General features: G+C 40.7%; 1 protein-coding gene across 1 annotated transcript; it reads right to left on the reverse strand.

Annotated features, from left to right (window-relative positions):
- Positions 1–1,910: 1,910 nt before the first annotated feature.
- LOC111161324 (lactate dehydrogenase B) lies at positions 1,911–24,796 on the reverse strand. The gene is made up of 8 exons (XM_022524914.1): positions 24,666–24,796; positions 21,720–21,854; positions 13,978–14,095; positions 12,581–12,754; positions 10,587–10,760; positions 6,953–7,070; positions 4,436–4,559; positions 1,911–2,285 (listed from the first exon to the last, which is right to left on the reverse strand). Exons 2-8 carry the CDS (start codon positions 21,846–21,848, stop codon positions 2,118–2,120), a joined length of 1,005 nt encoding a protein of 334 aa, XP_022380622.1. The 5' UTR covers positions 21,849–21,854; positions 24,666–24,796; the 3' UTR covers positions 1,911–2,117.

The raw sequence follows: 24,796 nt of genomic DNA on the forward strand, positions 1-24,796 counted from the left end.
TCTTCCTGAAGCACAGGTGGTGCCTGGAGATCTAATTAAAGGTTAGCTGTCAGTTAGGTGTATGGGAACCCTTTGATCTCACTACAGTGCTCTTCTGTATATCCCTTGTTCTATAACGTCAGAGGACTAAGGTCTGGATTTTGCAGAGAATAGCTACGCAGCGGCTATGGACCATTCTCCACTTTATCCCCCAGCAGTGAGTAAACTAAATAAAACTGTAAACTCTATAGAGTCACCTAATGCACGTTCTGGCCTCAAAGTAACTTCTCGGTTTAGGGAATCCTTGGTCTCTCCCCCATCTTCTAAAACTTTCCTGCTTACATCTAGAAATGGATCATTACACCAAGATTGAGTCAGTTTGGAAATGTGACTGAGAAAGGTACTTGACAGCTAGCTGTCTTTGTCTCCTTTTCTAGAATACAGAATAATACCTTCATAACATACCATGCTGGATTATTAAATGAAAGAATGATTTTGATATTTAGTAAATCCTAAAGATGTAAAAATATAACAGTAACTAATGTTTACTGCAATGTAGTACACTGTGTTCGAGATCAGGGATGGATTAACAAGCTACAGTATCTGGAATGAAACCCAACTCTGCTACTTAATAGCTGTATGACCTCTACCCTCTATGGACCTATGTTTCAGTTTCCTTATTTATACAACGAGGATCCAAATAATTTAGAGCAGTGGTTTTGCTCCCCGGGGGAACATGGGCAGGTCTGCAGACGTTTGTGTTTGACCCAGCTAGGAGGAGGGGTCAGCAGCATCTAATGGGCCCATGGTGGGGACACTGCTCATCATACGACATATGGCAGTCCAGAATCAATTTGGCCCCAAGAGCCAACAGCATCAAGGTTGACAAACACTACCTCTTATGATAGGGTGATTTAAATGAGTTAATAGTATGTGTAAAGCCCTGAAACAGTAAGCACTATCTGAATGTTAGTTGCTATTATGACTAAGCATTGTTATGAGTTTTGTATTTTCTCAATTTATATAACACTCATCGAAGAGGTTCCATTGTTATCACTGTTCCATAGGTAAGAGAATTGAGGCTTAGGTAGCTTGCCCCAACTCAGTTATCAATGATTGAACCCGCAATGAAACCCAGGTTTATCAGACAATTCCCATACTTTCAACATTGACCCCTAAACATTATAGGTAAGTTGGAAACTCGTTAAAGGAAGTCTGCCTTAAGTTTCCCTCTCAACTTCCACATTATGCTGTGTCCCAGTAACCTGGATTTGGATAATTCAGCCCCAACTTTTATTTTTCTTCATTATCAAGAAGAAGTAACTTTAACAGCGTTGAGTCCAACTGTAGAAAACCTGTTCTAGAAGTTCTTCCTTTTTGGGAATTAAAATGGACTTTCTTGTAAATGCTGTCTGTTGCCTCTAGTTCCATCTTCAGTTACAGCCTTAAAGTGAAAACTGTGGAATTTTTAAGGGAGTGAAATGCGCTGCACATGAGAATGGTGGAAATATGTGACTATACGTTTGTTCAAAGCCATGGCATGTACATCTCCAAGAGTGAACCCTGACATAAACTATGGACTGTGGATAACAATGTTTCACGGACTGTAACAAGTGTACCATTTGGTGAATGACATTGCAACCATCGGGTGTGGGGGCAAGGAGTGTATGGGGAATCACTGTACTTTCCTCTCAATTATGTTGTAAACCTAAAATTGCTCTAAGAAAATTATGTCTTTAAAAGGGTAATCATATCCTCAGGACAACAATAACAAGATCATGGCATATACTGTGACAAAGAATGGTTGAGCTATTTGGAGGGATGAATACAGAAAATGGAATAGATAGAATTTAGGCATTCTATTGGGCGGGGAGAATTATTTGAAATATTGACTGAAATCTTTCGGATCACTGAAGAAGGAGTCCCAGAAATAGAAGCACACTACAATAGTTAATTTTATTTGTTCAAGGGCTCATATTGCAAGCATTAAACCAAGCATGGGCTTTGATTCTGTGAGCCCAGATTCACGTATTTAGGAAGATAAAAGCAAACTACGATCCATGTATATGGATGAAAAACTAAAGGCTCACAGTTAATCACATTGTAGTTTTAAATTTCTACAGCCTAGAAGCCAGGAGTCACAGATCTTTTAGGTCTTTCTGGATGTCCCACAAGGTATCTGCACTTTTCTTGAGCTGGGCAACCTCATCATCTTTCAGCTTCTGGTTGATCACACTGGTTAAGCCCCGAGCGTTCAGGATACAAGGAAGGCTCAGGAAGACTTCGTTCTCAATGCCATACATCCCCTGACAGAACAAGAGAAACAATTAGATTAAGAAATGAAATCACAGTGGTGTGTGGGTAGCTCACTTAAGCGTCTGACTTCGGCTCAGGTCATGATCCCAGGATCCTGGGAACGCATCAGGCTCCCTGATCAGGAGGGAGCCTGCTTCTCCCTTTGCCTGCTGCTCCCCCTGCTTGTGTGCACTGTCTCTCATAAATAAATAAAAAATCTTTTTAAAAAAAAAGGAAAGAAAATCATAGGAAGAATGATCACTGATCCCATGTTTAAGCAAAAAGGTATGTAGAAAATACAGTTAAGCACAAACTCATTCTTTGATTTTCAACACATACAGGCCCTTATTTTCCAAATACTTACATTCTGAATTCGATTCTATACACAGAATATGCAAATATACATTATGATAAACAAGAAATTTTAAAGAAAGTAAGTTTTTTATTGAACTTATTGACACATCTCTCTCTGCTTAGATATACTTTAATGAAATTTAATATCTAAGTCTTCAAGTTAAATTGCATTCCAGTGTGTTTCTTAATGGGTTGCTTTTCATGAAATCCAAATTTTAAAAAATTCTTTAGTTTAGGAGGGAGTTTTAGATGGTAGCTATCCAAAAGTCCAGAATAAGTAGTTGGAAGCCACTCAAAGGCAAAATTTCTGTAACATCCAAGAGTTGCTAAAAAAAAAAAAAAAGTATAATTTCCCACTTTATCAGTTTCCATAAAGCAATTAATTTATTCACAGGGTCAATTTAACCATACAATTAGTTGGGTTATTTAATTATATTAAACAAGTTAATATATTTTTCAAACCTTTTTTTTTTTAAATTTATTTCTGGGGCGCCTGGGTGGCTCAGTGGGTTAAGCCTCTGCCTTCAGCTCAGGTCATGATCCCAGTGTCCTGGGATCGAGCCCCGCATCGGGCTCTCTGCTCCGCAGGGAGCCTGCCTCCACCTCTCTCTCTCTCTGCCTGCCTCTCTGCCTACTTGTGATCTCTGTCTGTCAAATAAATAAATAAAATCTTTAAAAAAAAAAAATTTATTTCTTTTTAGTAATCTCTACACCCAATTTGGGGCTTGAGTTCATGACCCTGAGATCAAGAGTTGCATGTTCTTTCATCTGAGGCAGCCAGGCGCTCCTATTTTCTGAACCTTTAATTCCAAAATTTTTGTACATACACCAAAGTAGAGATAAAATAAGCAAATTCAAAATATGTACTCCAAGACTGAGCAATGATCTAATTTTTGCTATACTTACTTTATGAAATTTTGCTATAGTATTTAAAATAACAAAACCAAAAATACCTGACATCACATTTTACCACCAAATACTTCTATATCTCTTTTCCATGTTTCTTTTATTTATTTTTTTTTTTAAAGATTTTATTTATTAGGCAGGCAGAGAGAGAGAGAGAGAGAGGGAAGCAGGCTCCCCGCTGAGCAGAGAGCCCGATGCGGGACTCGATCCCAGGACCCTGAGACCACGACCTGAGCCGAAGGCAGCGGCTTAACCCACTGAGCCACCCAGGCGCCCCTCCATGTTTCTTTTAATCTACTGTATTTTCTCCTTACATTTTCACCCTTGCCATTGACTTAAGGAAATCAGTTATCTTATAATATTTTCATACAATCTTAATTTTATTGAAAAAAATGAATTTCTACTTCAGTGTTTCATAGCTTTTACTTTTAAAGATTTTATTTACTTGAAAGAGAGCATGTGTATGAGCAGGGAGACAGGGAGAAGGAGAAGCAGACTCCCTCCTGAGCAGAGAGCCCCACTGGGGCTTGATCCCAGGACCCCAAGATCATAACCTGAGTTGAAGGCAGACACTTAACTGACTGAGCCACCCATGGTGCCCCTGTTTCATAGCTTTTAAATTGAATTAAATTTACTAAGATATCAAGTACTGCATCAATCTATAGATTAATGCCCCAACTTGAAATAAAGCTATTATGCTTATTCAAATAATATATATTTTGAAAATGTGTCAAAAAGGACTCAGTTAATATTTAATCTGCCACAATATACAAGGGAGAAAAGAGAGAAGTTTCCACAAAATTTTGAGATTCAGGAAAAAGTAGACTGAGACCACCTTGTCCTTCTTGAAATCCATTCACAGAATAGAATACTGGAAATTATATTTTTAAGTTTATCTTACCTTCACCATTGTTGACACTGGATGAATCCTGGATAGATTTTTCAACATGGACTCAATGAGATCAGCCACACTTAATCCAATAGCCCAGTTGGTATATCCTTTTAGCTTGATGACTTCATAGGCACTAAGGAAAGAAAGAAATCATAGAAGAAGTCACTGAAATCAGACTCAATAGTTATGGAAACTGGACTCTTTGGGCTTGACTTCTGCTCTGTCTCATTAAACTGTGTCATCTTCAGTAAGCCTTTCTTATCTCAGTGTCCTCTTCTATAAAATGAGAACAACAATAGTATCTATTTTATAAGTTTGTTAAATGAGTTAACATATATATAAAACTTGTGCAACTGGAAACACTACCCAGTAGACTCTACATGAATGCTGTGATAAATTTAAATAGGTTACTGAGGGGCCCGTTTGGTGCAGTCGGTAAGCGTTCGACCTTGGTTTCAGCTCAGGTCATGATCTCAGGGTCTTGAGATCTAGCCCCGAATTGGGCTGTGAGCTCAAAAAGAAGTCTGCTGGAGTTTCTCTCTCTCCCTCTGACCCTCCCCATGCTCACTTCTCTCAAAAATAAATAAATCTTAAAACAAAATAACTTATTATATGCATGCATATTTATTAAGTCACAGTGGTAAAAACACACTTTTCCCCACCCAATCTTCATATTCATAAACATGAATATTTCCAAAGTTATTAATGAAATCAGGAAACAATGAAAATAAAAGGACCATCACATTCTTCTTCTTTTTTTTTTTTTTTTTTTTTGGTGAGTAAAGCGATGGAAGTTTATTAAGTAAACGTAAAGAAAAAACCCTCAAGAGTAAGAGGGGGTCTCGACAAGGTTGCCAAAGAGGGCCTTCAGGGTTGGTCTTTTTTTATTTTTGTTTTAAAGATTTTATTTATTTATTTGACAGAGAGAGAGATCACAAGTAGAGAGGCAGGCAGAGAGAGAGGGAGAAGCAGGCTCCCTGCTGAGCAGAGAGCCCGATGTGGGGCTCAATCCCAGGACCCTGAGATCATGACCTGAGCCACCCACTGAGCCACCCAGGCCCCCCTAGGGTTGGTCTTTTATAGAAAGCAACCCAGGGAACTTAAATCCTTTTCACATCTCTGTTGATAACACCTTCAATGGCTTACTTCCTTTTTAGGGTCTGGTTATTCTTTGTTGGTTGATTATCATAAAGGTATCCACCCCACACACCTAGGCAGGGTGGAACTTCACATTCTAAGGACAAAAATATACCTTGATTTCGAGGTCCCACTTACCACTGTCACCTAAAATACAGTACCAACTAATGTAAAAGCAGAGTGAAAACAATACCTGCCTGGCAATTTTCTGAAAGTAAATTGCACACCTTGAAACCCACAAAGGTCACAGGAGTAACCAAAATGAGAATTTAGGATATTGGAATTTAATGTAATCACTGGCTATAAGACCTTGACCAAGTTATAATATTATCTGAGAGACCCCTAGTTTTCTCATTTGTAAAATAAAGGGATTAAGTTAATAAAATGCTAAGGACCCTCTCACATTTTTAGACAATCTTTTTCTCCATGCACAGGTCAAATTCCAGAAAAAAAAAATCATTACATTTAAACTAAGCAAAAATAATTCCATGTTTGAGGAAGTCTTGTAATAATTCTCTGCAAATAGTAATAGCTGACATTTACTGAATGCTCACCAGCATTATTCTGTGTTTTTACTCAATTTTTATAATAATTCTAATACCATATGACTTCAGAGAGAAAACTGAGATGCAACTTAAAAGTTAAATGGCATTTATAAGTGCCAGTGTCATGATTTGAATTCAAGCCCTTAGTCTTTACTCTATTCCACAATGACACCTTGTAAGCACAAAGGTCACAGGAAAGGATGGTTAGTAAGTTAAGAGTGAAAAAAGGAAAAAGAGGGAGACATCTTTAGTTAGGTGTGGAAAATACAGCACAGCTTTAACACAGTAATCAATCAGCAAGTACTTATTTTAGTCAATTATGAGACTAAGAGTGTCTAGGTTCTAGACAAGTCAACCTCATTTATCGGTAAGAGGCAATGTGAAAGCCCTTCTCACCTGTTAATTCCATGTTTTTCTCCTGTTCCCTATATAGTAGGATTTCTCTAGAAAAACGTTTGCTTTCCCCACGGGGACCTCCATGGTAGGTCTGACCAGTAAGTTAGTCTTATCTGCTTCAGAAGAGAATAGCTGCATGTTTACTATATACATATATTAAAATGTTTAACTAACTTATCTTTATTTGAGAGAGAGAATGAGACAGCACATGAGCTAGGGGAGAGGCAAAGGAAGCAGCAGGCTCCCCACTGAGCAGGGAGCCTGATGTGGTACTCCATCCCAGGACCCTGGGATCATGACCTGAGCCAACGGCAGACGCTTAACCCACTGGGCCACCCAGGTGCCCTGCATGTTTACTATATTAAGAGCTCACCTGAGCAGACAGTCATGGAAATTTTGATAAATTTATCGAGATAAAATTAATTATCTTAAGCCCCCTTCCCCTTACCTTTCCACCACCATTTTATGCACTTCCTTCCAATTTTCACTGTCGTTGTCTGTTCCCATATCTGGATTCAGTTCCTGAAGAGAAACACCTGCCACATTCACTCCACTCCACACAGCCACTGGAGAAAAAGGATAAACATGTCATACATTTCTTTTTTTTTTAAGATTTTATTTATTTATCTGACAGAGAGACACAACGAGAGAGAGAACACAGGCAGGGGGAGTGGGAGAGGGAGAAGCAGGGCTCCTGCTGAGCAAAAGCCTGATGCGGGGCTCAATCCCAGAACCCTGGGATCATGACCTGAGCCAAAGGCAGGTGCCTAACAACTGAGCCACCCAGGTGTCCAAAACATGTCATATGTTTCTGACACTATTTTAAAAAATCCTTTATTCTCTTAGTTCAGATTTCAACTCCTAGGCAAGGTACTGAATACCAGCTAGAGCAGCTCCAGAGATAGCTGCCCCAGTCCGCTTTCCCCCAGAGGCTGGTATGTGCCTTCAACTACACAGCAGATATTTTAACTTTCATTTTGGTGCAAAACAGAATTGTTGCGTCGTACTTACAGAGAATGTGAAATTCTTTGCCTTCCCCTAGTTTGTGAAATCACAAGGGCTTCCAGTTCAGGACTATCTTAAACTTTCAATTTGAGAAATTTTTAACTTCACTCCTACTCACTCTTCTTATATAAAGCCCTTTCTTCTGGAGAGAAGTAAAAAAAAAAAAATTCTGGGGTAAGGTCCAAATACACTCCAGTTATCTCTTTTCGTACCCTAAGTCCAGTCTATCTCTCGACACAAACTCCATGTAATAACCACAGTGAATTTTTCTGGTCTTAAATAGATCAAATATTTTCTTCCAAGAATGCCTGCAGAGGCACAGCAAAGGTGTTCTCGGTCATCAGCTTTATCTTTTGGAGGGCATGATGCATCAGAACACCTCTACTTATTCTTAACACCTTCTAGGCCAGCCCGAAGTATATACTGAAGATGCAGGGATATAAAAAATGAATAAGGGCATGGTCTGTGCTGTGGGCAAGTTCAGAATTTACTGGGAAAGAGGCAAAGGAAACTAAAGCAATGGGATGAGCTACCACAGATGCATGGAGAAAGCATTATAAAACATAAATTAAAAAAGAAAAACATAAATTCAGAATCTATCTTAATTAGGGGTGAAGGGGTGTCAGAAAGGGCTGCAAAAATAGGTATTTGAATTGGACCTTGAAAACTAAGTATGGTCCACAGGGGCCTTTGGAGGAGAGCACTGTAAACTCAGGAAATAAGAGCAAAAGCATGGAGTAAAGTCTAGTATGGCTGAAACCAGCTATGACAGGCAAAGCTGCCCATAGCCAAATAAGACTCCTCTGTAAGTCCACAATCTTGGGAATTCAGGCTAATTGTTGAGAAAACTAAGGTACTTCCATGGCTTTTGATGAAACTATGAACTCTACATAATTATGTCAGGGTTGAGCACAATTTAATTCTCTTTCACTCCATACAGGTCAATGTAGAAATAGGAAAAAAGGTGTATTGGGAAAAAAGGACACAGTGATGAGTGAACAGAAGATTGGACAGGAGTCCGAAGACATGATTCTAGTTGTAGTTGGACCACTAATTAGCTAAAGGATCTCTAACAAGCCATTGGCCACTACGTCCGCTTTGCCTCATTCTTTCTTCACTATAATGCAAGTCTTAAACTAGAGGACATGTAAAATCATCTCCACATCTGTGGTTCTTGTAATTGTACAATTGTAGTAACTAGCATTGACTGACCGCTGCACACTAGATATTGTGATAATTTTTTACATAGGACATAAATTCAAACAAATCCTTGGATATTAGGAACTCTTGTATAAAATAGCACAAATGCAACAGTTTGTAAGACCAAATTCTTATACCGTAACAAACTCTTTCCTAAAATCACATTACACATGCTCATTAATATCAAAAGAATATTTACACCTAAACCTTTTAGGGAGAAAATATTTCCTTGCATATAGGGCAGATATGAGTTCAGTAAAATAAAGATTATCGTTATTATTAAAGTGTTCTGAATAATTACAGTTTTATATCATTAGCTTATTCAATGTATTTTAGTTTAATAAACAGGCTCAAGAGTTAAAAGATACAATCAGAATTGTTCATGTGTTTTTATATAAAATTGTTTGGAACAGAAATATTAATTTTTAAAAAAATTTCTTTAAAGTTTATTTTTTAGTAATCTCTACACCCAGCATGGGGCTTGAACTCATAACCACAAGATCAAGAGGTGTCATGTTCTGACTGAGCCAGCCAGGTGTGCCACAGAACAGAGATATTAACTTAAATGAAAACAGAGACTTAATTAACTTAAATAAATAGTACTCTGGTTTTTTTTTCTTTCTAAGATCTTATTTATTTATTAGTGAGAGAGAGTAGAGGGCAGGTGGAGCAGAGGGAGAGGGAAAAGTAGGCTCCCTGCCAAGCACAGAGCCCCGGGTAGGGCTCCATCCCAAAACCCAGAGATCATCACCTGAGTTGAAATCAAGAATCGGGTGATTAATCAATGGAGCCACCCAAGGGCCTCTTAATTGTTTCAAAACAAAGCATTATAAAAGAAACAGAAGTGTAATGTAACTTTACTGTTGGCCTTTCTACAATAATTAATGACTAACAATTCTATTTAAATTCCTAAAGAAAATATCTGAGGTATTTACCAAATGGTATCTTACTACTTAAATGATTGACAGTTATTAATGACGTATTAAAAATCAGATTTCATTTACCTTATCTTTTTTTTTTTTATTGGCTCCATGGTCCAATATGGGACTTGAACTCAAAATCCAGAGATCAAGAGTCAGAGACAGATGCCCTACCAACTGAGCCAGCCAGGTGCCCCAAAATCAGATTTAATTTAAAGCAAGATTTTACACTAAAGAATAGCAGATACTGGTTATGGAAAAGCTTTTGTTACCCAATTTACTCCCTTCATTATACATGATGGATATAATACCTGTGTCCCCTGGGAAGACCTATACAAGAAGCATGAGTACACCTATGCCCAGATCTTGGTTTCTAAACACCATTCCCCTCAGGAGGAAACAGGGCTCATTGGAGAAAGAGATGCTTCTAGTACAGGGAAATGGGAAGTAAAACACCAATGTGGCACACTTCCTTATTCCAGAGACAAGGACTCAAAAAATGCTGGGACATGTCAAAAGACATAGAAGCCAGCTTGAAAAGCATATTACTTTCCAAATCTGGGACAACTTCTGCATTACAAAGATGGTAAAAGAACATTTGTGGAATAAAATAAAAATCTGAGTGCACACTGATACAAATGGAATACATAAATGAGGAAGAGAAAGCTTTCTTTTACAGTAGAGTATAATAAATATAAAAGAAATGACTGAATATTGTGTCTGACAACTATCATAGTAATAATTTACTTAATCAAGAAGTATCAATGGATTCTAAACTTAGCAGGCAAAAAATTGGTAAGGACTGTATACATAGTTACCTAGTCACTATCAGAGTATTCTCCCCCAAATTGCTTATTTGTTAATGTGAAGTACTTGAAATTAAAATTTAAAAAATTCAGAATAACAAAAATAATACCATAAATACACATTAGAATATTATGTTTTTTTTTCCCTTACCACTTGAATCACCATGTTCTCCCAAAATCCATCCATGGCAGCTGCTGGGATGAATGCCAAGTTTTTCAGCCATAAGATAGCGAAATCTTGCAGAATCCAGATTACACCCACTTCCGATCACACGGTGCTTGGGTAGTCCACTTAGTTTCCAGGTAACATATGTGAGAATATCCACTAAAATGGTTAGAAGTAATATATGTGAGTAAATCAAAACTGATTTCAACTGCTGTGTCAATTAGCAAGTGCCCTATCTTCCTTCTCCCCAACTTTTCCAGTCTGCAATGTAGCTGGAAAGACCAAATACTTTGACTTTACAGAGTTCAGAGATAATGGAGATAAGAGAACCAATGGTCACATATGCTCCTCTGATGGTAATGTTCCATGATCATAATGACTATCATAATAACCCAAAAGCCATGGGTTACTAAATTACTAAGGCATACTACTATAAATTTCCCTGGGCACAAGGCACTATTCAGTAAGCAATTGTGATAATATAAGGGATTGACATTTTGTAGTATTTAATGAAAGGACCTCTATGATAGAACCTTTATTCTGGTGTGCCACAGCCCTGAGACTTCAAAGAGTAAAACTTGCTGGCCGTGACAGAATCGCAGAACTTCTAGGCTAAACCTAGAAGAGGAGAAAAGGTGCACACAAGGCAGGCAAGAGGTTAATCTTGCTGTCTCCACCTCCACACACAGATGTGTGGAGATATTTTAAGGTCATTTTGGACTGGGTATTATAAACCTCTTCCTTAGCAACTCTGATTCAGTGGGCGTGACTCTCTGGAATTGAGACTTTGAAGCTATACCTGGAAAGTTGTATAATGAGCTAAGGATGTCTGCCTTAGGCCCGGGATGCAGGAACTTCCTATATACCAGCTATTTGTAATTCTTGTTCCTTCCAAGTCTACTTACCACTACATATTTATACACAAGACTGAGCTATTTAATAACCCCCAATCCAGGATGGCACAGAACACTACTAAAATAATCTGTCCTTGCTGGACCCCAACTCTCAATATTTCATAAACTGTAAGGATCTCCCTGCTTCTGATTCACAATCTTTCTCTGGGTCAAGTGTCAGAAACAATCAGTTTTACCACTTTTCAATGTATCTACTATGCTCACTAATAAATGGTCCATTTGGTGGCAAATTACAGACAAAAGAAGTGCGAAATAGAGTGAATTCTGACTATTTTGGTTAAATAACACAATTCTTTCTAACCAGAAGTTTTAATGCTTATTCTGCAAATGTTGATTTAGAAAAAAAAAAAAAAAAGGCAACATTTAAGTTATAACATTTGGCATTAGCATGTTATTTGTCTATCGATAGTCTACTTCTATCTTTAAAACTGGACTGATTAACAGCTTTTAAACTATTCTTAAATTCAACACTCCTAGAATACACTTCTTGGCCAATGGAAGATCAGAAATGCTACAATGTTTCCTACAAATTGAAGCCACATTTAAATGTTTCATTACACATCTCAGGATAATCTTTTTTTTTTAAGATTTTTATTTATTTGATAGATCACAAGTAGGCAGAGAGGCAGGCAGAAAGAGAGAGGGTGAAGCAGATTCCCTGTCGAGCAGAGAGCCCAATGTGGGGCCCGATCCCAGGACCCTGAGATCATGACCTGAGCAGAAGGCAGAGGCTCAACCCACTGAGCCACCCAGGCGCCCCCATACATCTCAGGATAATCTTCCTAGAAAATTTAAGAAGCTTCTAGGCTCTACAACAAACTGATGAAACAAACAGTTGCAACTGTTTTATATATAACTTCTCACATTTTTAAACATTTGGCCCAGAACTCTGCCATTTGTTTTGCAAACACCACTCTTTCGCGGCTAGTAACAGTAGACACAAGAATTGCTTCTGCTAGCAAATCCTAGAACAGAATCTTTAAAAACCAAACTAAATAAAACAGATACCCAAAGCATTTAACTTCACAGCAGCGAACCTTAGGACAATTCTTATCAATAAAATACCTGGGTTGGAAACCACAATTATGATACAATCAGGACTGTACTTGACTATCTGCGGAATAATGAATTTGAAGACATTAACATTCCTCTGCACCAGATTGAGCCGGCTCTCTCCCTCCTGCTGACGGACTCCCGCAGTCACCACCACAATCTTAGAATTGGCAGTCACAGAGTAATCTTGAAAGAGAAGGTGGGGGGGAAAGGTACTTTAAATACAACTCTTATCAAAATACATCATCTATGATATGCTCCAGAAACCTAAACAACCATAAGCTTCTAGGACTTACATAGGCATTACATACTGCAAGAACTATATATGCAAGAATTCCCATTTTATAAGGTTTTGAAGTATAATGCTTAAGAGAAATAGCTTTCTCCTTCTTGAGTTACACAGAAATAATCCAACCATAAAACTCACTCAGAGAATGGACCAAGGTAATAAAAAAGTCCCCAAATTATGTTTCTGGCTAAGAAATTAAAAATGCCATTGACTTTAGAATATTAGATTGCTAGTAATTTGATAAAACATAAACAGTGAGTCCAAAGTCCAGCAGGAACTCCCCCAACAAAAAAATAAAGGGCCTTAAAGGACACTTCTGGGCTTTGTTAATCCAATCTACGGAGGGGAAGGAAGGCACAGCAGTGTTTGTCCTCAGCCAGAAACTATTTTCTAATACTCAACATTTTAAGGAAGCCTATTCATTTTAGCAATTGAATTTCTCTGGAGAGTATTTTTTTTCCTCAAGGAAGTGTCACTTCCCAAATACAGACATTATAACCTGATGTGACCATCAGAGACAATAGCTATGGAATGAGTCACATAATAAACTATTGCTAAGTGATTTTTGATAGTTATTCAGACCTTTCATCAATGTTATGTGGAGGACCTACCTTTTATAGGTTTGTTGTGAATATGAGGTAAAATGTGACATTGAAAATTTTCATAGTACCCAGAATGCTAATAACTCAATGAACAGCAGCCACTAGTAGTAGTAGCGGAACTTATTTTGAGGTCCACATTTCAGCCATTCTGTAGTGGAATTTATTTTGAGGTCACATTTGAGGTCCATTTTCCACACAGCCCTGCTCTGATGGTGGTACCACCATGTAAATGTGCTCATCCAGAACAGAGACAGCTAGAATATGAATTTTATTTAGTTTCTTCAAAGTTTCTAAAACATTCCTGTTCTCAAATATAGGTAAACAAGCAGTATGATACAACTTCCTAAAATATTATGTGTCAAATGTGTGAAAGTCACATGGGAAGTTTATAGAGTAACACCTGCGCTGGTCCTCAAGGATGAATGGGAGGGAGAAGGAAAGAAAAACTGCCAACACTAGATTCACCAAGATGGAAAACTAATTTTCCATGAGAGCGAGGGCATCTATTATTAGATCACCTTTATCTGCCACTATTTTAGGTGTCTGAAGAAATAAGCTCCCATGCTGCAGATCCATCATTTCTCCTTTGAGCTTATCTTCCAAAACATCCACAAGGGCAAGTTCATCAGCCAGGGACTAGAAATACAAGAACAGGCGTTAGTACCCGAAGCCACTCCAGTGCACCTCAACTCATAACCCAACAGATACCCTTTATTTATTTATTTAAGCACAGGGCTTGAAGTCACAACTTTGAGATCAGGACCTGAGATGAGACCGAGTTGGGACTCAGCCACCCAGATGCCCCCTAAACAGAGACCCTTTTTAAATGGCTAAGCACCAAGTGTTAAAAACCTTGAGAGTTTTACCAGGGAATTGGCTGTGCCCTTTAAACAACTGCATGAGAAAGTTTTGAATGAACTATTAATATTTAACACACTGATTCTCTAAATTTCACCTTCTAGTACTCAAACTAGGATTCAGTATCATGATACAAATCACTTTAAGAATATGTAGACAAAGACCCCTCATGAAACCAACAGTTCAGTAGTGGTCTCAGGATATACAAGTCTTCCAATGAGTGAGGGGTGGTGAAGACTCACCCAGACCCAGAATCCGCCTTGGGGAGTATCCATCCCTGAAATCACCTCCAGTTTGGAGGTTTTTCAGATTTGGTTTAAGCTATCAATAGCAGGATTTGAACCCCTGTCTGCAGCCTAACTCCTCAGGTTGGGTTGAACCAATGTGCATGTCTTGACAGGGGAAAGGAAGGGATATCCCATGGAGGGTGGGATCCGGGACTAGTCATTCTCCTGTGATCAGCCTAATTCGCTGGGCTCTCGTTTTCTACTGCAGTTGTCATCCTCTGTCCCTCATTCAAAATAAAAATCTAAATCAACAAATACACTATTTAATCTTGATCTAGAGTCTTAATTTTACATATTCTATAAAATGTTTTATATGTAACATGTTTTATGTTTATATGTTCTCTATATCCCAACATGAAGACTGGCAGAAAACAAAGCCTGGGTTCTCCCTTTATCAGTCATGTACAGCACTCTTTTTTTTTTAATAAAGATTTTATTTAAGTATTTGACAGAGAGAGATCACAAGTAGGCAGAGAGGCAGGCAAAGAGAGAGGAAGAAGCAGGCTCCCCGCTGAGCAGAGAGCCCGATGTGGGGCTCGATCCCAGGACCCTGGGATCATGACCTGAGCCGAAGGCAGAGGCTTTAACCCACTGAGCCACCCAGGTGCCCCTACAGCACTCTCTTTACCAAGTACTTCGACTCTTCTTGTAAAAAATAGGGGAGGGCGCAGGTTGTTAGTCTAGATGCATCCAAACAACCTTTCAGCTCTGAAATTCCGTTATCTTATGGAAACCCATAACTTGCAAAATTTATAAGTAGTTATCCCTCTCACTGAAGTATCACTAGAGTCCTTGCCTTTACTGTATTTAGGGCTATTAGCAAAATAATTAGCTTAACAGGACATATCAATATGGACGCCCACTTAAAAATGAGGATACCTCCTCTAAGGACCATGTGATCAGCTATAGAGCAGAGGACTGTTGATGGGAAAGGGTAGGTAATTGGGCTCAGAAGTCATTTTGGCTCAGTCAGTTAACTGGCTGCCTTCCACCCAGGTCCTGATCTCAGGGTTCTGGGATCAAGTCCTACATTGGGCTCCTTGCTCAGTGGGGAGCCTGCTTCTCCCTCTCCCTCTGCCATGCCCCCGCTTGTGTGCTCCCACGCACGTGCACACACTCTTTCTCTCTAAAAAATAAAGTCTTTAAAAAAAAAAAAAAAAAAAAAGAGTGTGAAGGAAAAGGGTAGAGTAGCCTAGGGTGTAACAGGAGTTATCTGGAAGGCACTGACCAGCAGAGGCAGAAGCCAATACGAAAACCTGACCTTCTCTAGTTTGCCAGCCAAAGCAGACCCACTCCCTGTGGGAGCCAAGGAATGAGCACTGCCCAGACCTTGAATCCCAGTGGCCTGCTAGTCTCAAGAAGTGAGTTGTAACAGTCTTGCTGGTGAGTTTCTGAGACTAGAGCTTCCCAATGTGCTCTTACTTCCAAGCAACAAGATTTACCTGCAAACTTCTGCAATGACTATTTTGTGAGTTGGGAATTACTTAGCAACCATTTCCTCATTTCTACATCTATCCAATACCGGCATTAACTTTCACAAGTTTTATTTAAAAACTTGATACTTTTTAATGGTTTGGTTCCTCTACTGCCTCTGACAAGAACACGTAAACCTTATTTGTGTTTTCTAAAGCTTCAGTGAGTACATTTTAACTTAATAATAGCCATCATGTTCCGTCAAGGTACTGAGCAGTAGGAGTATCCCTTTTATTTTAGTCACAGAACATGTGTGCTGCTAAAGTCAGCATGGCAAAACAATTCTGGGGTTAAGTGGAAAAGGATGTCACAGGATCTGAGATCCTGTCTTTTGTTTTAGCCGGTGGGTGTGGAGGATTGGCTGACAAGTGCACCCTCAGCTGGCAAGGAAGGAAGAGATCCAATACTTGAAAAAAAGAATTGTAGCACTGAATTTAGCTACATCTGCACGGCGGACTATCCTCCAAGTGTGGAGGCAGGCAACCCAGAACATGTGTGACTAAGCGTCAGCACTGGTGTTTGACTGAAATAAATCGTTTTCTGTATTCCTACGCAGGTTTCCCCCGCTATCCTAAAGTAGAATGTTCCTACCAAACCTTTTGTAAGCAGAAATGGCATAAAGCAGAAACGGCAATTACCATAAATTTATATGGGAAATTTTTGAGAATTCTCAGATCCCAATAACCTCTCTCAGGTTTTCCTTTTTTTACAGTATTATGTTTTTAATTTCAAATTCCCCATGTTTGTGCTCACTTTGGCAGCACATACACTAAAATCAAATTCTACATGTTCATTGCTGATACCACAGGAAAGCAAATTAACTTTTTTTCTTTTTAAGATTTTATTTATGTATTTGTTAGAGAGAGAGGACAAGTAGACAGAGCGGCAGGCAGAGGGAGGGGAAGCAGGCTCTCCACTGAGCAGGGAGCCAGATGTGAGACTCAATCCCAAGAGCCTGGGATCATGACCTGAGCCAAAGGCAGATGCTCCACTGAGCCACCCAGGTGCCCCTCTCTTAGGCTTTTCTGATACCTTAGGACACATCTTGCTAACAGATGCACAAAATAAACTGAGGTAAAGCCCAGATGCTCACACAGCTCAAAGCTCCTGCAGCCTCATGCCCAGAGGCTGAGCAGGAGTGGTTCCTTCCTAGGGAAGGAAATCTGGTGGGACCACTCTCACTGCTTGGGATGTGTGCTGCCTCCATAACAAAATAAACTCTGGCTGCTTTTCACTTTTTACCTTTTTGAGGTAAAAGGGAAAATCTTGGGATTTCTTGTTGTTAGTGAAAACAGCAACTAATGGTGGGGTGGGGGGTCTTCAGTAAAAGCAAAGTGGCAGAACAGGAACTTTGAAAGAGCAGGAGTACCTGGATTCTAAAGCCTGTGAAGCCACTTACACTGTAAACATATTTAAAATTGTTTGAACAGCAAGGCTGAATTGCTGTTCTTACTGCTTCTTAACCAGTAAGAACAACGTCAGGTAGAAGGCAAGAACATCGCTGTTGAGCCTGACCACTTGTCTAATGTACAACAGAAACATCTAATCTCAAGTCCTCTGTGGACCAGAGGTGGCCCTATCAGCCTCCGGCCCCTCGTGGCCGATTAATGACTGCCACCAATGCCTTAGCATTTGATCGCTGCATTTCTTTTTTCTTTCTTTCTTTTTTTTTTTTTAAGATTTTGTTTATTTATTTGAGAGAGAGAGCGAGAGATCACAAGTAGGCAGAAGTAGGCAGAGAGAGGGAAGCAGCCTCCCTGCTGAGCAGAGAACCTGATGCGGGGCTTGATTCCAGGACCCTGGGATCATGACCTGAGCCGAAGGCAGAGGCTTTAACCCACTGAGCCACCCAGGTGCCCCTGATCACTGCATTTCTATTTTCAAGCGTCTCATCAGCATGAACTTTTGTGGAGGGAAAAGGTTGTTAACCTTTTCCAAGTAACAAACTAAACAGCCAAGAACCTTTTATTCAGTGATGTGCGGAATGCCACTTCTATCATGATTAAACACTGTTTGGGCCTTTTCCTGGGCTTTCGGTCAAGTTTATTACACAGTCAATTCTCGTACAGAGACCAAGCATCAATGACATCTTACTTTTAAGCCAAGGCTAAAACTACTTCCCCACCCGTCTGCAGTTACCCTGCTCCAAAGAGACTCCCTAAGCTGTGCAAGCACAAGAACATGGCTAGCCGACCTGAGTGAGGACAGAGACTCAAAGACAGCTGGACACAGAGGCCGAGGGGACGGCAGCTCTGCAAACCCTGACGACACGATGAGGTGGCTACTCAGAGCCCCCTCTCAACAGCTCAAGTGCGGAGCCTGATGGGTGGTGGGGCAGGAGTGACACGTGGCACAGAAGCCACAAGAAGGGAAAAGCTATGATCAAAACTTGACAAAATGTGAATATTAAGAATAGCAGAAGCATTTATTTATGTAACACATGCTTATTAAGTGAGCCAGACATTATTCTACTAATTAGGAACAAACATAGCAATGAACAAATTCAGGGAAGTCCCTTCTCTCGCGGGACTAGGGAATGGGAATTAAGTGAACCATTTAAGAAGACCTCTGACAGCGGCAGTGCTACAGAGACCATACGGCAGGGCGACGTTAAAGTTCCTGGGAAGAAGTTTACTTGGACAGTCAGCAGCGACTGCCAGCCTACAAAGCCGTGATATGAAGGAGGAAGAAGTCAATTCCAGTGGTCCAGGGTAACATTCCAGGTGAAAGAAAGTGTAAGGAAATGGGTTTTAAGCAGAAATGAGCTAGGTACTTTGGAGAAGGAGGGCAGATGGTAAACAAAGTCAGAGATGGTAAAGGCACTGCAGGCACTATGTGAATGGTGCCCCACTGCACCACCTTGTTCCGACACAGACAGGAGACGTCTGTGACATCTCAGATTTTGATGTACTCATGTCTATGCGTCCCGTGAAACTAGTGGAAAGTTTACATACAAGAGCTACAGTTTTTACTGAAGCTTACTATAGTTCCTCGGAAGGCCATGATACTGGGGAGAGTGGGAAAGAGAAGCAAAAGATAATTGAGTTTTTGTAGTGATGGGACATTGTACTGGGGGCCTCAGTAGCCTTCTGAGGCCTGAGTGTGGGCCTCCCCAACCTTCACCTCTGATGCCCCAGGTTGGCTCACTTCCTGGGGAGAAAGCAATGTGCATTCTCTGTAAAGCATACCAGCCCAGTGACGTACTCAAAGACCGGATCAGGAACTTACCAGCTCTATCTTCCAACTGTTTCTTTCCAACAGTAATACATAGATGACAAGACCCTACCAGCTTTGGGGAAGGAGTAAACGGAGTAATATACAAACACCTCACAGAGCAGGGCACTGTATTTTCCTTCCTCTGTTAAACGAATAGGGTTTAGAATCCCCAAATATTAGTAAGAATTTTGAAGCACTTTAATCTTCACCCATTAAAATAAGATTTAAACATTTTTAATTCGTAAAATGGTCTTTGAACAAGGCAGTCATTCCCTCACGGCATCTAAATTGGAAGATTCCTACTGTGTTAGCAGAAGGGTCTGTTCTCAAGCACTATAACTGGGCCAAAATATTACATAACACAAGTACAGCCCCAAGTTTATTTACCGAAGATGATTTTAAGTTAAAATGAAAACCACAGAGGTACTCCTTACAGAATCATGGTAACTTAGGTGTACTTTCCTGCAATGTCTGAATTTTGAGATGAGCAGGAGAAAAGAAGTATCTTTAGCTAGCATTTCACCAACACCTTGATGTTTTTAACTGCCTAAATACTAGCTTAGACTAAAAGGAAACTGGAGTCCCCACAGGTAAAAGAGTTCAGAGCCTGGTTCAGAATATAGCTCTACTGGGGCGCCCTGCTGGCTCAGGGTAACACTGATCTCAAGGTCAAGAGTTCGAGCCCCTCGTTGGGGGTAGAATTTACGTAAAACAAAAAAAAAAATTAAAAAACAAAATACAGCTCTACCATTTCAGCTGTGTGACTATGGGCAGGCTGCTTAATCTCTTCACAGCTCAGCCACCTCATCCGAAAACAGGATACAAACACCACCTATTCTAAGGTTGTTGTTTAATATAAAGGGTTTTATTAAACACTTCTACCTGGTGTGCAGTCAATAAATGTTTTGAAAGAAACGTAAGCTGGAAGATTTTTCATTTATGTTGGCATGAACAGTGAGCACTAAATTGTAATTAAATTCCCTGTGACTTGAGAAGCAGCTATTACAAATAAGCACCTAGTCAAAACTAGCTAGGAAAAAAATGCGAAAGAATAAAACCTTCATTGGTGCATACTAAGTATTTTAGTTGATTTCTCTGATAGCTTTTAATCTGTTCCTTGAGAATTTAAGCTCTGCAAATAGAAACATGCCTGGCGAGCGTTATTCAGGCAGCCTTCAGATACGGCACAAAGGGACAGTGTCCTCTACTGAAGGCAAAGCAGCAAATTTTTTAGGGGGGCAAGGTTCCTACATTTAAGGCAGCCTTAAAAAGATCAAGAATCAATTCAGTGAGGTAAACAATAAAGGGCCTCTTTCCTCAGAAGTCCTTGGAGACTAAAAAAAGCGATGGCCTGACCTACATGGGGTGTATATAGAAGGGAAGCCGGGAGTCCACAGAGGTATACAGGGAAGAAAGTCTGCAGGAGGGGAAGGTGGTTAACAGTATGACATCAGTGTTAGTGTTAATATCTCCTGATGCTGATTACGCTAGAATTTATGTTTGTTTAGAAATGTACTCTGAAGGACTTAGAAGGTCATTTCCGCAAGCCTGCAGAGCCCTTATGCAGATTATTTATTAATTATAGAGGGTAAAGTGACCTTTGCAGTGGATAAGTCCTGCACTCACCACTTCAACCTAGGGTATCTTGGGCACTACCAGGAATAAAAAGTCGAACATTACATGCCTCTGATGTGATGCCATCGCCTGGTCTTAACCCCACCCCAACATTTAACCTGAACCTAGTGACAAGAAAACATCAGACCAACATTGAGTGACGTTCTATATAACTGACTTGCACTCTACAAAAATGTCAATGATGTGGAGGCAAAATAAGCTGAGTAACAGCTCCAAATTAAAGAAGAAAGAGAGAGGGCAAGTATATAAAAGATATGATTTTGGATTGGGGTGGAAACAGTTATAAGAAACTATAAAACAGGTGGGAGAATTTTAACTCCAGGTACTGTATATTAGATAATAGTATTATATCAACTGTCAACTTCCCCGAGTGTAGTAATTCTGTAGTCATATAGGGACAGTGTTCTCAGTAAATACACACTCATGTACTTAAAGGTCAAGTGTCATGATGTCTATAATTTACTTAAAATTGTTCAGGAAAAGGGGCGCCTGGGGGGTTCAGTTGATTAAGTGTCTGCCTTCTGCTCAGGTAAGAATCTCAGGGTCCTGGGATCAAGCCCTACCCTGGGTTCCCTGCTCAGCAGGGAGTCTGCTTCTCCTCCACCCCCAACCCTACTCTTGCTCTCTTTCACTCTTATGTATGTGTACTCACTCTCTCTAATAAATAAATAAAATCTTTAATAAAACAGTTCAGGAAAAAAATTTTTTAAAGATACAATAAAATCCTGAAGTGCCTAAAGAGATTATATACATAAACTGAAATTATCGTGTCTGGTGTTCTTGAAATGTACCTTTCCCAGAATGCTGATGGCACAGGCCATACCAACTTGTCCAACACCCACTACAGTAATCTTATTGTTTGGGACGGCTGCCTCTTCTTCTGCAACTGGTGCGATCAGTTTTTCCTTAAGAGTTGCCATTGTGCCCTGCAAGAAAAGAATCAAAACATTACACATACACCCACATACAAAACCCAAACAGGAATAATCCATAAAATGTTACTGTTGCAATTCTGAACCGCAGCACAGCTGAAAATGAGCCTAATGATATTCTCCAAGATAAAACACATTTTAAAGAGCCACGCAACCCGCTTAACAGAGAATTTAATTAACACAAAAACTTCCATGAAGTCACCTGAATTTGGGTTCTTCTCTTCAGCCTAAGATTCTGTGCTAGTACTTAACATGTTGTAACAATTCTGTCTTGTGGCTCTTCCTTTACTGGCCAAAAGAAATGAATATTACATTTAGATTAGCCTACTTGTTTCCCTTCCCCTCATAAAGAACTTCTATGTAACTATGCAAACTAAATTAGGGCCCTGTACCAACCCGTATTTCAGCTCAGTGTAAAAGAATTAATAACCAGTTATGGATATAGTTTCTACTACTAATGGTTATTAACACTCTTTGAAGATAGGAACTGGTTCCTCTACTTTAAGTCTCACTTAAAACTGGTCACAGTGTATTGGACATAAAGGTTACTTTAAATACAGTAACATGAAAATGGTATGAATGTTGATGCAAAATCTTCAGAAATATTACTCTAAATTCCATTCAGTGTACCTTGGAAGCTAACTGGAAAGTGGGCACACACGTAATACATTTTCCTTCCAGGGAGTCACACTAGGAGAATATCAGCCTTTGAATCTGTTTCTTTCCAGCCATTAAAAAAAAAAAAAAGGCGGGGGAGAAAGAAAACCGGTTGGAAAACATTCCATATTCTAACACCAAATTTATCTGTGCCATCAGATCATCAGGTCCATTTTTTAGATAACTAAAATGGCAAAAAGTTACTTAAATTGTTAAAGAACCTCCCCAATTCCATGGCAAATTAGTACACAAAACCTACTACCCTGACTTCTTAGAGAGGGTGCAGGTCATAATTAAGCCCTTTCTGCATATTTAAGTATCACTTATAATTGTCACCCATTATTATTTTAGTTTTCCTTTTACTTCTTACGCTAGACTGTGTCATCCACAGCCCTTGTACCCATTTCAAACTGTACCCTTCTTTCTAGTCTTTTTTATTTCTCATCTGCAGTGGACTCAGTAACTTAAGTTTACTAGTTCAGTGACTGCGTATGTTAAGAGTTCGGAAGGCTCTGAATTGGAATAAAGTACATGAATTTGGACACAATTATGTAACGACTATTGCTCTGTAGCTATTTTCCCACCAAAAAATATTGCCCCTCAACTGTAGGAACTAAATGTAGAGATTACTTTGCAGAGTTCATCTGCAGTTTTCTCACGAACGCTAAAGAAAAAAATCGGCAGCCTGGGACAACTGCTTCCTCAACCGGCCTGACAAAGTCCCACACGTCCTGCTTTCTGAGCAGAATCCAGAATCAGAAGACTGCACCTTCTCTTGCTGCATTTTTCTCCTTGAAATCTATTTTCGTTAGCTGGTTCGAGATCCCTACAGACAGAAGCCAGGAAGCAGTGGAAAACAAAAATCCAGAAATGGTTGCTATATACAGATTAGTCGTTTGTACAGACCTAAAGTAATTTCTGGAAACTTCAGAAACCAGTTAGAGGCTCAAGCCAGCACACACTTTCTTTCAGATCTTGCTGGAGAAAAGCGCTTTAATTTTTTTTTCTCCTTAATAGAAGTTATAAAAAACTATTAGAAAATGTTTTCTATTATATATGTAGGACAGTGCCACGATCCAAGTGGTGGCTGCAGGGGAAAAACCTGGAAAATAGGGTCAAAATCGGCCGTTCTTGGTCCCTTCCATCCCCCTTAGACCCAGCGCCCCCGCCTTGGGGTAGCGAGGGCGATCCCCCGCCTCCCTGCGGATGTAAAACATCAGAAATGAGCCAAGCAACCAGGGCCTTAAGTTCAGTAACAAAGACCGTGTTTGCAGGCTATCCCTCGATTTTCAACTATTTTAAAAAGGTAGGTGTTGCCATCTAATTCCTCCACTAACCACGTGCCCTAATCGCTCGCCGCCCACAGGCCACCTCTTTCTGCCGGCGGCTGAGCAGAGAGCAGCAGGTCACAAGGGAGGGCAGCCACCCCTGATCTCCCAGGAGAAAGTCTCTAGGGAAAATTCCAACCTCTCCACACCCAAGGCTGGCCAAGTAAACAAAACACCCGAAGCATCAAGAAAAGAGGCCGGAGAAGAACAGGCCTGCATCTCCAAGCAGGCCTGCATCCGTAGCGGGGAAAAAACTGGAGCGCAGGGCCAAACCCGCAGACCATCCTCCACCTGCCTCCCCGCAGAAGCGGGGGCGACTGTCCATTACCCCCGTGGTAGATCCCCACACCCAGGCTCGAGATCCGCCAGCCCTCACGTGGTACTCGGTTCCCTCTCCCGCCCCCAGTTCCTCAAGCACGTGCCCGGGGTCAGCCAGCAGGGCCGGTCGGGGGAGGGCGGGTAAGGAGGATGCGGCCGCCGTAAACCCATCAAGGGCACGCAGAACCCCGGTTTTAGCTGCAAACGCAACAAGTCTCTCCCCTGATCCAGCCCAGGCTGGAGGCGAGCTCTGTGGCGGGGAGGACAAAGCCGGGGCTCAAGAGCAGCCTCCTCGCTGCACTTCGGGTCCCCAGCGGAGGGCACGGCCTGCCGCCCCAAACCCCAGGGGCGAGTCAGGGCCCACGTCCTGATGCTCGGGGCTAAAGGCCCCGGAAAGCAGTCCTTCCTGGTCCTTTCCCCAGTGCTGCTACGCAAGGACTCCCCGGCTCGTCCCACCCGGGGGCCAGCGAGCCCGGATTCGAGGGCCGGGACTGAAACCTACCGGAGAGAAACCGCTTGGAGGGCCCCGCGCAGAAGACAATGTTCGCTGCGCGCGTCTTCTCCGGCGCAGGATCTGCAAGGAGAGGAGGAGGCGGGGCCCACGCGCCGCAGCCTCTTAGCTTCCTCTATTGT

This window comes from Enhydra lutris, unplaced genomic scaffold (genome assembly GCF_002288905.1).
Source record: "Enhydra lutris kenyoni isolate GAN:26980312 unplaced genomic scaffold, ASM228890v2 scaffoldscaffold84, whole genome shotgun sequence".
Classification (NCBI taxonomy): domain Eukaryota; kingdom Metazoa; phylum Chordata; class Mammalia; order Carnivora; family Mustelidae; genus Enhydra; species Enhydra lutris.